Source organism: Triturus cristatus, chromosome 6, assembly GCF_964204655.1.
Source record: "Triturus cristatus chromosome 6, aTriCri1.1, whole genome shotgun sequence".
In the NCBI taxonomy this organism is placed as follows: Eukaryota; Metazoa; Chordata; class Amphibia; order Caudata; family Salamandridae; genus Triturus; species Triturus cristatus.
The window spans coordinates 1462399536-1462413163 of record NC_140589.1 but is presented as its reverse complement, the minus strand read 5'-3'; the positions used below and the strand labels follow the sequence as shown (position 1 = coordinate 1462413163).

At 42.5% G+C, this 13628-nt stretch overlaps 1 protein-coding gene across 1 annotated transcript in view; it reads right to left on the bottom strand.

The window, feature by feature from the left end:
* Positions 1 to 3583: 3583 nt before the first annotated feature.
* LOC146821541 (protein SYS1 homolog) overlaps positions 3584 to 13628 on the bottom strand; it is a 31029-nt gene continuing 20984 nt past the window's right edge. The window contains exon 2 of the mRNA XM_085612527.1: positions 3584 to 4717. Coding sequence (XP_085468653.1) covers positions 4190 to 4660 — 471 coding nt within the window. The 5' untranslated portion in view covers positions 4661 to 4717 and the 3' untranslated portion in view covers positions 3584 to 4189. The remainder of the gene's footprint in view (positions 4718 to 13628) is intronic.

The following is a 13628-nucleotide window of genomic DNA, read 5'->3' as shown; positions in this document are numbered from 1 at the left end:
TTTCTTTGTTGTTGATTATTTAGAAAAGTACTGAAGACGTTTTGAATGATGTTGACATCAGATGTAGAATTGGCCAGGTGACAGATGAATTCAAGCTTTAGGTTATTAATAGAGACATTTCTGAAGAACTGAAAGTTTGGTGTTCTCTTTTGGGTCTACAAAATAAATAACCAAATAAAACAAAAAACATGGGATCTGATTGCAAGCCTCATAATCAAATGTTTTGGCCGACAGGTGTGCCAGTAGCCAAAATAATGTAACTATTGTTGGCTACACAAGACTCAGTAATGTTAAAGAAGCTAATTTAAGGCTACGAGCAGGGTTCTCAAACCTAATTGACCAATAACGTGCATTAATTGATGCTGGTAACTGGATGAAAACGGATTCCCACCCAAACTCTGGTCTACACAATAATTTTTGGTATTTAAATTTAGGTGTGATGTATTTTAGAAAAATAAAGGTTATATGATGCAGAAGAAGAATGTTACATGATCCTAGAAGAAGGTTCACAAATCTGTTTTCCACCATCTGCGCTAATGCAGATGGTGGAAAAAAGTAAAATTTCTCAAATGTGCAAATTAATGAATTTACATGTGCACATTTGCATTAAAAAGAGCTGTGCAATACTACTAGACAAAATCTCAGCTTGACAGCGGGCATGAGAGTTTGGCAGGTACATAGGTTGTTATTTCACACAATTACATAGGGGTAAGAGGAGATATGCGCTAGATGCACAACCCCAATTCTATTACAATAATGCTTAGAGAATGACTGCCACAGAGGAATGCAGAGTGCCAACAGGAACCAGTCTTCTTTCAGAAAAAACAAGTCTCATGTACTCTACTGATCATGAAAGCCCTGAGCAGCGAAGTACAAAATTACATTTCTAATCCTGCCTACAGGTAGATGTGGAATTCAACATAGTGACAAGTCCACCAAGACCTGTACATGTCAATGCACTCTAATGGGAGACACGGGAAAAGGAACGTGAGCCTGCTAACATCAACCATCCTTGTACCTCCGCCTAGATGGCTCATGGGAGCCAGTGCATACTAGAGAGGCAGCAGTGCAATCACTGCCCTAACATACTGAGCCTACAGAACCTTCGACGGTGGACTGGTGCTTTGCCAGCACGCAGGTTCCAGATGTGGGGCAGAATCTGCAGCTGTGCATTGTGAGGGGGCCATTGGGCGAGTCCCAAAAACCATGCTAGATCTATTTTACACAGAGGCAGTTTCCAATGTGAAGTTATGGTTCAGCCGCACTTTTCAATCAACGGCATTTTTGACTTGCCTATAACTTTTAACCTCAAGTACAGATCTACACTAAACATAATAGCAGTATATATAGATAGAGAAGGGTTTGCTACAATCCCTGAAAGCATTTGGCCACTTTTTGACCTATCGCAGTTAGCGATATTAAAACAATTATCATCTTAGACTTCTGCTGAAGTTTGGAAGTAACATCATTAATTAATTGGTAACAATTGCAAGCACAACATCTGCAATTCAGACCGTAACCGTTTTGCTATGTGGATAGTCAACTTTACGCAAGCCTAGGCAGAAAAATTGAAAACAAACCTCACTTCTAACATGAGCAGAATCCTATTGCACACTTCTTGCCTTGTACAGTTTCTTATGGGCGTACTGTTCTGTAGTTTAAACCACACCAAAAAAAAAAAAAAAACACCTCGCATACAAGAAAATGTTAACATTAAGCATAAATAAGGAAGAACAGTTCTAGGGCTTTTAACTGTCGAAAGTCCAAAAGTGTAACCAACAGCTCTATAAAATCCTGCCCAGTTTTTCACTGTTCCTTTTGCAAATCAACCCCACCCCAATTCCCCTGTAAATCTTTGTTGTGGTGTCACTCTTCGCTGGATCTCTTCTGTTTTTCAGGTCAAAAGATGCTTTATGGGAGGTTAAATGGGCATGGACCACAATACGCATAAGATGCAGTCATGAGCTTCGGAAAACGGCTTGCTTGTTTTTATTACCATAGTGTAAAGGGGGAATCTACAACATACCCTTGCATCTCTCCTCCATCATTCTTTTGTCGCTGCCTACATCCCTTCTGCAATGTGTAATCCCACTCAGCACTGTTGGCGGGACAAGGTTCAGCAGCTTGGTGCTTGTGCCAGTACAATCCCACACCAGGAAGAAGTTCTAGTCCAAAACCAGCTTGCAACAAAATGACCAATCAAAAAGTCTGAATAAATTGTGCTCCAAGGAAAAGGGAAAATATCATAAAAAAGGCCTAATGTCTATTCACACGCACACCTGTTGATAGCAAATTTTACGAAAAATACTCTGAAGGAATTAAAACAACTAATGAAAGCCACAACTAGTCTGAAAGGTCAGAGACATTTTCAAGTCAGTCCTAGATCAGGAATTTAATTTGGATCACTTACTTTGTAGTCAGAAGTAGGCACACGCCCTCTCCTAAGTCTCCACACTTGTATTAAAATAGACGACGCGTTCATGGTCTTTACAACCCAATACACTTTTCATGTGAATAATAGCACACAAGGCCTGGTCCTGCCATTTCCCGGCACATACACGTAAAGGGGCTAGAACCCCTCAACAGTTTTAAAAATGGGAGTTTGGATACAGTTTACAGACATGTTTTCAACTGCTCTGGAAACACCATTCACAACAGATTCCATTAACAGGTAAGGAAAGGACAGCACTACGGAGTAATTTGCTTAAACACCAAAATGTGGCAGTACGCCAGTGCAGCAGGTAATGGGCGTCAAACTGGTGTAACAGCAGATGTGTTTCAAACCCAAGCTGCTGAAAATAAACACACAGGAGCTTTTTGGTTTAAATTCCGAGGTACAGGTTTTAAGTACCCTGGCATTTTACCTCATTAAGGACCAAACACAAGTCGGAAGTGGGAGTTGATGTCCTTCCTTGTAATCTCTTCCCAAAAAAAACCTTTATGCCTTTTTTGTTGCCAAGCATTATATGCAACGTCTTGCAGTTGTATTAATTTCAACAGAAATACTATTTGTTCTGATTAGGATACCTCTGAAAAATGCTTTATGTAGTGACAAAGTGACCAGGGCACTGGTCCGTCCTAGACAAACTATCCAGAAACCGTTCACAGATACGAGTTGGAGAAAAATTACAACATTCGGGTGAGAGTTCGAACAGTACAGAACATATTCATATGAAAACTGCAATCACAGTAGTTTTAATTAGTGGCCGGAGCAGTCTTCAGTGAATGTCCCCACCAAAATAAGTGATATATCATAAGATTGTAGGCAAATAGCAAATGGCCAACTTGGGTACCTCAAATGTATTTTATGCATGGAATGTAGTTTATCATTATTACAGGGCGTCACCAAAACAAGCTTTGTCTAAACACCTACTTTAATGGCATTATTTCCAAAGCATGCACATTTATTGAAAAATGTCCCAGGAGGCTTAAATAAAATAAATACATTTCCAAAAACAAGCAATTTTAAGAAAGTTGCATCTTTTGAAGGACAGAGTTGCTAATTACAACAGGAAATGTGAAGCCCACAACTTCTCATGAAAATGTCTCTTTACCATGAAACAAAATGGAGGTACCGCCCGGCTGTTATTACAAACAGAAAAATGCATAATTTATTGTTGCTTTACAAAGAAATCACAGATTATTGCACTTGGGCATAAAGTGTCCATATCATGAACGTTTGTAGGCAGATTAATAGCTGGTTTCCAACGGTCAATTGCCTTCAATGTTCACCATAACCAAAAACTGAGAAATAGAAATAAACTCTCTCAAGTTGGATTACTTTGGTGTGATCCAATACTAAGCCTATTCTTCACTCTTGGTGAAGTCAAAAGAATCAGCCAAAAATACACCATCTTCCACATTCACCCGACTTCAAGATTCTGTACGCAGTCATACATATCAACGGTTAACCTACATATGACAGGATACCACTTTTGTATTCCAAGGGGTAATACATACGGAACAATGAAAATTGTGCTAATTTCTCAGAGTGGCCTGTTTAGCAGAGATAGGGACTCCTTTGTTGCACATGGTTAGAAAGCAAATCGCAGGTGGATCCTTTGCTCAGTATAAAAATTATCTTCATTCGGTAAGAGTTATTTTTTAAAATAACGCAGAAAAGACTCCAGATCGAACACAAGGTATGAGGTATTGAAAAGGAGACTGCTGGTAGCGTGTTCAGTCAAGTCTACACATTTGATTTGGGTGCCGAACTTAAAGGGATCTCATTCATTTCTGTCCGCATGCAGAGATATTCCCCAATCACTGCCATAAGAGCAATACAGACGGTATTGACGAGCCACCAAGTTAACGTAGCAGGAAGGTGAGAGTTATAAATGCAGCATCCAAACAGGTGAAAAATGTGCATGGTTACTGTAAAGTCTAAACACTGCTTTCCCCGCCGTATAAAGTACAATAGGCCAATGGCGCAAGTTAATGCATTGAGGATAAAAGCCATGATAGACAGCCTCCCAGACAGTGAAGAGAAGCCCAAAATGTCATAGCTGAACATCTGGTCCAAGGATGGGTTATTCTGTACGAGGCTGTCCACCAATGCAATCCAGAGTCCAAGAGAGCTGTAGTAAATCGCCTGCATGAGGATGATCTGGGATGTGATGAGGACAGGATCCCAAATATAACTCCTGAACTGTCCCACCATTGTCACTGCAGTTCCGAAGAGACACTGGACTCGGAAGGGGTTGTCCGCCTATCCTTGCTTTATAGAAAGAGAAAAACACATTTAAAACACATTAACAGAATGAATTGTATCATTGTACTTGTGCTCAACGTAGATGAAAAGAAACCCAACCCATTTGTCGACTTAAACCAACTGTGTCAAAATGCTACACGTTATAATTACACTTTCAAAATCTTTGACATTGAGTAAAATAAGTGGGTGGCTCAAACTATACAACGCACCCCACAAAAAAGTTAACTTTTCATGATTTCTGTTCTGTTTTAATATGATTAGAAGAACTGTACCTCATTGCCAAGCTCTCTCTCTCTCACACACACACACACACACACACACACACACACACACACACACACACACACACACACACACACACACACACACACACACACACACACACACACACACACACACACACACACACACACACACACACACACACACACACACACACACACACACACACGATGCACTCTCGCCTCACAAAAGCAATTATCCAAAATTGTTTTCAGTCATACAACTTGGGATAATTGCGTTTGTAAGGAGAGTCCCAAGCGCTAACAGGTGTCTGGATGTGGACAGTAGAAGGGCTCCTCAACCCTTGACGTGCACCGGTACCACCAGGATCCCGGCTACGTGACAAATTTGGGTTGAAATGCATTATATATGAGAGAGAAAGGAGCTTTTTTTGTGAATTAATAACAACCAGAGTATATAGGAAAGCAACCTCAGGTAATTCAAACTTACATGCTACCAACTCACATCCGGGTGCTCTCAAAAGGAGCATACCATACAGAGAATTATTGAGAGCCAAAAGAATCTGCAGTACTCAAGAGGCATGCCTAGTAACTGAGAACGACATAACCAAGAGACTGAGAGCAAGGGGATATGATGAGATATTCCTTAGACAAGCCAGAGAAAGGGTCAGCACTAAATCAAGGATAGACTTGTTATTTAACCCACAGTCTACTCCAAAAGCACATAGAGAAGAGAGGTCAACTGCAGAGGAAGTTAGTAAATGGACTGATGCAGGTTCATCACTAAATACAGTACGGCACATACTCAGATAAGGAGAGTTCTGCCCAGACATTGGCACTTAATCAAACAAGATCCTACAATCGGGATGGAAATAGAGGATAGACCTGCCATAACCTATAAGACAACTAGGTCTGTCAAAAACAGTATAGTTAAAAATCAGATTCCTGAAAGAGTCACTTGGCGTAAACCTGTCAAGGGATTCAAAAAATGCAGCAAGTGCAAGGCATGCACACAGGGTATGAATGCCACAACACTTTACACAGATTTAGGAGAAAAAAAATAACTATAAACAAATCCCTTAATTTCAAATCTGAATTTGTGGTATATGTTCTAATCTGCCCTTGTGACAAAAAATATGTAGGCAGCACTATATTGCAAGTACATAAGAGAGTCCTACAGCACCTTCGGGGGATTAAGAACGAAGATGAGTCTTATCTGTGGCAAGGCATTTTAAACAACATCATGATTGTAATTCAAACCTTTTGCAGTATATAGTGATCAATCAGTTAGAGAAATCACCAAGAGGGGCTGATATAGAGAGAGAGAGAGAGAGCACTCAGGAAGTTGGAGTGCAGATATATTCTCAGATTGAATACAAGAGAACCTGTTGGTCTAAATGTTGATGAAGAGATGTATACCTACCTGTAACAACAGTATTAACTCAACCTGTCTCTACAACGATCTTAATGTTTTTGAACTTTTGCTGTTACAAGAGAGTGGAAATATGTACATAGGGGAGTATTAGCTAACATTATGTTTGGACTTATACATATTTTTTTGTATTTCTTATTTTTTAGGCCTAGGTCAGAAGTGAATGTCCCATTGGAGTGTGGATTTCCAGTTGAATGAATGTGACGCAAAAGAGCTGAGATGTCTTTTCTTTTTTTACAGATTTTTATATGATCAGTTTTTCTTTCCCTGATGTAGTCATGGCATTAAGCTGAGTATAATGTGTACAGTTGAATTTTAGGCTATAGTACATCTTGCATAACATGTTCATTTTGACGGAGGGGCAGAATTTAACTTCAACTGAATATTATTAGACCTAATGGGGTAGTATTGTCATTATTTTTGAGCATCTGCAAGATGTCAAGTATCCACGCAGTCTTACCAAACCCATTTAAGCCAAAGACTTAAATGGGTTTGGTAAGACTGCCCAATAGGGCATTAGATACGACAGAAGGCATCAGCATTTATAAAAATTGCCTCTTTTTAGGTCTCGCCTACACAGCGCACATGCGCTACTTAGGAGACCTTTAGCCGTCGTTCAACTCTTTTTCAAAGCACATACTCGCCCTTGTGGCGGCATACAGCTTGCAGGAGTGCGCAGGGGCGCGCCACAAGCACGAGGATGTGCTTCGAAAAAGAGCCGACTGCTCTCCCCAGCGCGCTCGCGCACCACTCGCGGACTCGCCTCCGCACCACTCGCGGACTTGCCTCCTGCTCCCCCTCTCACAATTAACTTTCACGGCCGTGGACCACGCTTGTATTTCAGTGCTTGTTTACTGTACTCTCTGTATATAGTCCTTCCTAAAGCTCTCATCTTTAGTGCTGCGTGGCAGGGTCTCAATGGTTCTCGTCTATGCTGTGAAGAGTTCAACATCATCTTTCTATGTAGTCGTCACTGGTACTTTATCGTAGTGTCACTTCCTAACCAGTGTACGCGTGTTATGTTACAAACACCACTTTCTGTGGGTCCGCGGTCATGTTTATTAGAAATCTCACTTGCGTTGACAATGCCCTGGTCTCCGGCTCTCACTGATGCTTTGTCAATAACTGTTCATTTTGTGAACTGAACTCGTATAGTAGCAGCGAACAGTGGTGCATTAAAGTGCGTCAGAACGATGTAGATCTCGGGTGTTGTCTAGAGTTCTCTCTCTCTCTCTCCAAGCCACTCTTATTCTATGGTATTGTCAGCTGAACCACATCCACCAAGGATGTCTCTAACTTGGCTGTCTTTCTAGGAGATTTTTGTCGCTCTTACTGCTTCCCCTCGGTTTTCTTCCTGGTTTGTATGATCCCTTTCTTTCTCTGCTATCTCACCTGTCACTACCTCATTCTTTCCCTGCTTGTTTCATTCCCATGCAGCTGCGCCCCTTTGCTATCACTCAGTCCTTGGGTAATTTCTCACCCATGTCCCGGTTACTGTTTTACATCTTTCCCATTCCGGCTGCGTTCCTCATGTGGTCTCTCGCTACCTCTAGATCCTGCTAGCGTCCCCATCTCACGGCTGCGCTCACCCTCTTCTCTTACCCACACCCCTAGACGCTTGGCACTCTAGTCTGACTTGCTCCCTCCCTGGCTTCTCTGTTTCACGCTGTGTGTGGGACGCCAACACTCTCTAAACACGGACCACCTGTAGCACCTCTTTTTTGGGGGCCAGTAGACACTTTCGTCCCCTAGTCACTCTCTCCCCCCTCCCCCCCCCCCCAACCATAGCTTCCCGCAGTGTACGTTCATCTTCCTGTCAGGAGATCGGAACCGTTTGCCGACCATAGTCATCCACCGCTGCTCGCGGGCAAGGGGGTGTTGTAATGTTGTGTTATGTACCACCCAGTGCCGGCACACGGAGTTCCATATCTTCCGGCACCTAACCCTCCTTCACGGACCCCTCCTCACCTCAGGAGCTGTCAGTGCCTGCACGGCTCTTGCACTCTTCCGCTGCCATCTTGGCTGTCAGTGGCGGAGAGCTGTGCGTGACGGAGGGAGGGGGCCGCGGCCCCGGACCTCTCAACAAACTAGACAGTGACACCATGACCTCCTGCTACCCTGCGGTGAGGAGCACACTGGGGAACGTCGTGTGATGCACAGCACATCACTCCGTGGGTGGGCGTTTATCCCCATGACATGGGTGACACCTACAGAAAGTCCTAGGTTTTTAGCCAAGGACCCGTTGCATTCTGGGATATGCAGTTCTCTAATGAGCTCTAATAAATATCCCAGCATGATGTTGGCCTAAAAGCTGGACTCGTTGATGGTTTCACACATGACCTGGGGGGCACTTAGCAGGTATGCCCCAAATTACAAATGCGTTGCATGACATGTGTCACCCACATGTAAAAAGTGCGTGTTTATTTAAGTGCTTAAGTCCCCCCACACACAGTTATCAAAATACAGCTGTTGAGACTCCAAGAGGGCCAAAGTCAGATTTTTGGCGCATATGCTCCCTTTCAAGTCAAAGGAGATTAACTATTTTATATGGATGGATTTGCATAGTGGGTGACTCACCTTAACTTAACGTGAAACATTTGGCACGCTATCATGAATCAATGTGCCCATACACGCCTTATCCGTGCAACAACACAGACAAGGTATCATAGCCTACTGCTACTGACTTCCATGCTTATGTTTCACCATAATAAAAGAGGGATTCCCACGATTTTGCCAGGACTGCCTCAGTGGGTCCCAAGATGCCAGGGGGAAGATTACGCTTCCAGGCTAGAGGAGCACAAGACAAGTCCCATGCTCAGTCTGCTTCACACAGACACACATGCACACACCTGTGGGCACACCACAAATCTGCACATCAACAAAAGCCATTTTTAACTCAGTCTCCTTTGCGTCTTCTGCCACCTTCAGCAAAGCCATGCTGACTCTGGTTCTAGGCACTTACAGAACAGCTGCATCTTGCATTCATTAGTGGAGCAATCCTACATCACATTGAGTTTGATAGACGTCAGGCAATTATTGCACTCTGATTGCCCATGGTGTAGGTTTTGTGCTGTAAAGGACATTGTGATTGTGAATGCAGGTCCCTGCAATTGTCTGACTGCCATTGGGGTGTTGATTTGCATGGTAATACTACAATCTACGGGCCTGCCTTTTCTCATCAAATTCTCTAACAGAGCCATTGTGCATCCATTCTACAACAAGCATTGGCATAGCCAATAGGTCTCGCCTTTGGGACCTTATAAGTATTTAGTTATGCAGCACAATTTCCTTGGTGCAACAACATCAACTGTTGCGTGGCTAAACACTTATAAGGTCCAAAGGCGAGACCTGTTGGCTATGCCAATGTTTGTTTTTTTGTACTCACTAATATCACATTTAAGGTTATTAATTGTAATTGAATGTGACGCAAAAACATGTTATAACATAGCCGCCACTGTGTGCACAGCAATTAATGAGATGCGCGCATATCTCTCATCTATGTCTAGTTATGTCTGCTTGATTAAATAATGCCCGGTAACTGCGAGTCAGCGTAGAGACGAAGGCTTTGCGCTGAAACACGTAGGCGCTCTTTTAGCGATTTGTTACCTTGATGGAATAAACCACATTTTGATTCAAGCAAGCCCTGTAGAGTGCTGTTCCTTCCTGTTGTGTACTCTGGGTCAGAAATGTGTATATATATATATACCCAGCACAGTTTTTTGCGCAGAACCCAGGCCACTAAGCGATGGCGGGCTGTGAACCCCTATAAATCCACAAATGCGTTGTTTACAAAATCTGTAAAACACTACCACCATGGCCCAAACTGCTTTCAGCATGAGTTTATTAGGCAATGCCACTCTACGCGTTACAACTCCTGAGCAAGGAGCGAATGCTCCGAAACACGTAGAGTGGTAATGCATAATAAACTGTCACGCTGAAAGAAGTTTGGGCCGTGGTGGTGGTGTTTCACAGATTTCGGAAACAACGCATTTGTGGATAAATATATATATATATATATATATATATATATATATATATATATATAAATAACCTACTGGCGGTCGCCAGTAGGTAGTTATAGTTAGGACCCTGTTTCCATAGGAAAACCGCAACATTCTATTTGGAATAACTTTGGCGCCGGTCGACGAATCCTCGCGAAACTTTCAAAACTAATGGGGCGCTACGCTCCGCTCCTACCCTGAAAGTCTCGGGGGGATTCGTCAAGCGGGGGCTGAGATAAAAGGGGGGTCCCAAAACGCGTTTTTCCCATGCATTTTTCCATAGGACCTTTAGACACAGCTACAGTCCGAACGGCTGAACAGAGTTCCTTGAAATTTGGCAGAGATGTAGTCTACAGGTCAAGGAAGTGCCTTTTGTAGGTTTGGTGTAAATCTGTTCAGTAGATTCTGAGAAAATAGCCTTTAAATCAATATATATATCTGAGCCAGCTTACGGTGCGCTTACGGTGCGCTTACCGTACGCGCACGCCGCCGTGCGCGAGCGCGATTCTGATTTGCTGTTAGATCTTAGTAAACATTCGAATCGGTCGAAACCAGGAAGCGGCGGCCGCCATTTTTTCTCTCGCAGTCTGAGAGGGGGTTAAAAAACAAAGGCCAAAAACATGTAAAGGGGCTGTTTAGACAGCTCCTAAGCACCTAGCCATGTTGAGGGAGTCCTCAAAGATCCTCCAAGGCCAAAAACGGAATTTTAATTTTTTTGCTAATTTCGCCGATTACGCTTACCGTACGCGTACCATAAAAAATAATACAAAAAATATATATATATCGATACTCTCTCCACCCCATGTGCAAATGGTGCCTGGAGGGCACCATTTGTGCATGGATTATAAACCATCTGCAAAATTAAAAATTTAAAAAAATAAATAAAATTATCCATACTCTCTCCACCCCTTGTGCAAATGGAGCCCGAAGGGCACCATTTGTGCATGGCATATAGCTAATGTGAAAAATTAAAATATTACCTTTCACAACGAAGCGCATCATATGTCCTCCATGTGCGCGAAGCGCATCGTGCGTACATGGCCCATCTAGCGTAACGTGGGCACGCGGTGCGCATAGCGCACCGCGTGCCCACCGTACGTGCACGGAACTACCTGCGCTGCACTGTGTGCGCACTGTGCGCGAAGCGAACCGTGCGCGCACGGAACGAACTGCGTTAAGTGGGCGCGCACGCCACGAATGGCGTAAAGTAACTTAGCATTTAAAAAAACGTACAAATTCACTGAAAAAACCATAGGTTTCACACACGTTATAGTTAGGAATTAGCATTTAAAAAACCTTGCAAATTCAGTGAAAAAACCATAGGTTTCACACATGTTATAGTTAGCTGGAAATTTTACTGATAAAAAACCAATGAAATTCCCCCGTTATAGTTAGTGCAGGCAACTATAACTCACGCGACCGCAATCTTCTGCTGATGCGAATACTGTATTTAGACACTTATTTGCCCATGTCTTCTTCCATTAAATTTTAGCTATACATATATTACAAATATTTTTTTTTCATAAAGACACATATGTCATCCGCAGAAGATTGTGGTCGCGTGAGTTATAGTTGCCTGCACTAACTATAACGGGGGAATTTCATTGGTTTTTTATCAGTAAAATTTCCAGCTAACTATAACATGTGTGAAACCTATGGTTTTTTCACTGAATATATATATATATATATATATATATATATATATATATATATATATATGAGAAAGGAGCTTTTTTGTGATTTAATATTGCGTAATACAAAAACTAATACAGTGTACTTATCCACAATCTCCAGAGATAGTTTCAAATCTCACAGCAGAGTAAAAAGTGCCTCATTCCTTTTGCAAGAAATGTGTGCAACATCATCTTCACTCAATGTAGTCAAAACAGCACTGCAAGGTATGGGCTTCGTTTTGAAGGTGCAAAAAATAGAAAACACTGTTAAAAACCCCACCATTCTCTGAAATGGTAGTCCACAGAAGAGTATATGCTAGCAACCGTTTTTGTAATGGCCGGAGGCTACTTAAAACACTTTGAAAAGCCTCAATATTCAAAGCACAGCCTGACCACTGTGCCTTCTCATCTCGAGAATTACGATAACAAGTAATTGGCCTACATCATTAAATAAAGCAAATACCTAGTAGTGGAAAAAACCAATAGGTTTCAAGATGGGATGTTGAATACATCAAGGTGTGCAGGGGGGATTATGAGAATTCCATCCTCGCACGCAACACATTTTTCATGCAAACCAAAGTTAGAACTTCATGGGGCACATTTGCTCTTTCTCTAGTCACCCCCCCCATGAGGAATGAGGACTGTAGTTCATGGGCTTGCAGTGAACCTGCTTTACTGCAAGGTGTTTGACAAGTTCCCTAGAGGCATCATATTAGCAGTAAGGTCTGTGAGAGTGGAGAGAAAAAACAAATCTGCCAACGCAAGGAGAATGTATTTATTTATTTAAAAAGTTTTATATAGCGCTAGCTTGACCCGTGGGTATCAGAGCGCTTTACATACATACTGTAAATAGAAAACAGACGGAAATTGCATTACATAGTAGGCAGGCAGTAAGGAAGCACAAACCAGGGATAAATAAAATACAGCATGGAAGATAAGGTGGTTAACATAGTCCGGTCACCAACTATCCTTGGATGACAAGAGAGAGGAGTAGACTCCGATATTAAAGTCTAGGTTAGTTGACGTTGGTCAGGAAAGTATTTGTTAAGGAGATGGAGTTTCAGTTCCCTTTTGAAACCGGAGAAGGAGGGGTTGCATCTGAGGACTCTAGGGAGAGCGTTCCACAACCTGGGAGCGTTGCCAGAGAAGGATCGGTTTTGTGTGGTTTTCTTTTTCAGTTTCGGAGGAATAAGGAGTGAGTTGGAGCTTCTCAGCGATCTGGATTGACCTGCTCTTACCAGTTTGTTGTTCAGGTAGTTAGGGACCGGAGAGTGAAGGGTTTTGTGTGTGATGAAGGCCAGTTTGTAAATACACCTCCCTTCCATGGGAAGCCAGTTGAGGGAGTTGAGAGCTGGAGTGATGTGATCAAATCTTTTTACTCCAGATACGAGCCGAGCGGCCATGTTCAACACTGCCCTTAGAGGGGCTAGGGGAGCTTTTGGAGTCCCAGTTAGGATGGCGTTCCCGTAGTCGATTTTAGAGAGAACTAGGGATTGGACTACTGTCTTGAGGTCATCATGGGGAAGAAAAGGTTTCAATTTCTTGAGGTGTTTTAGAGAGAAAAGAACA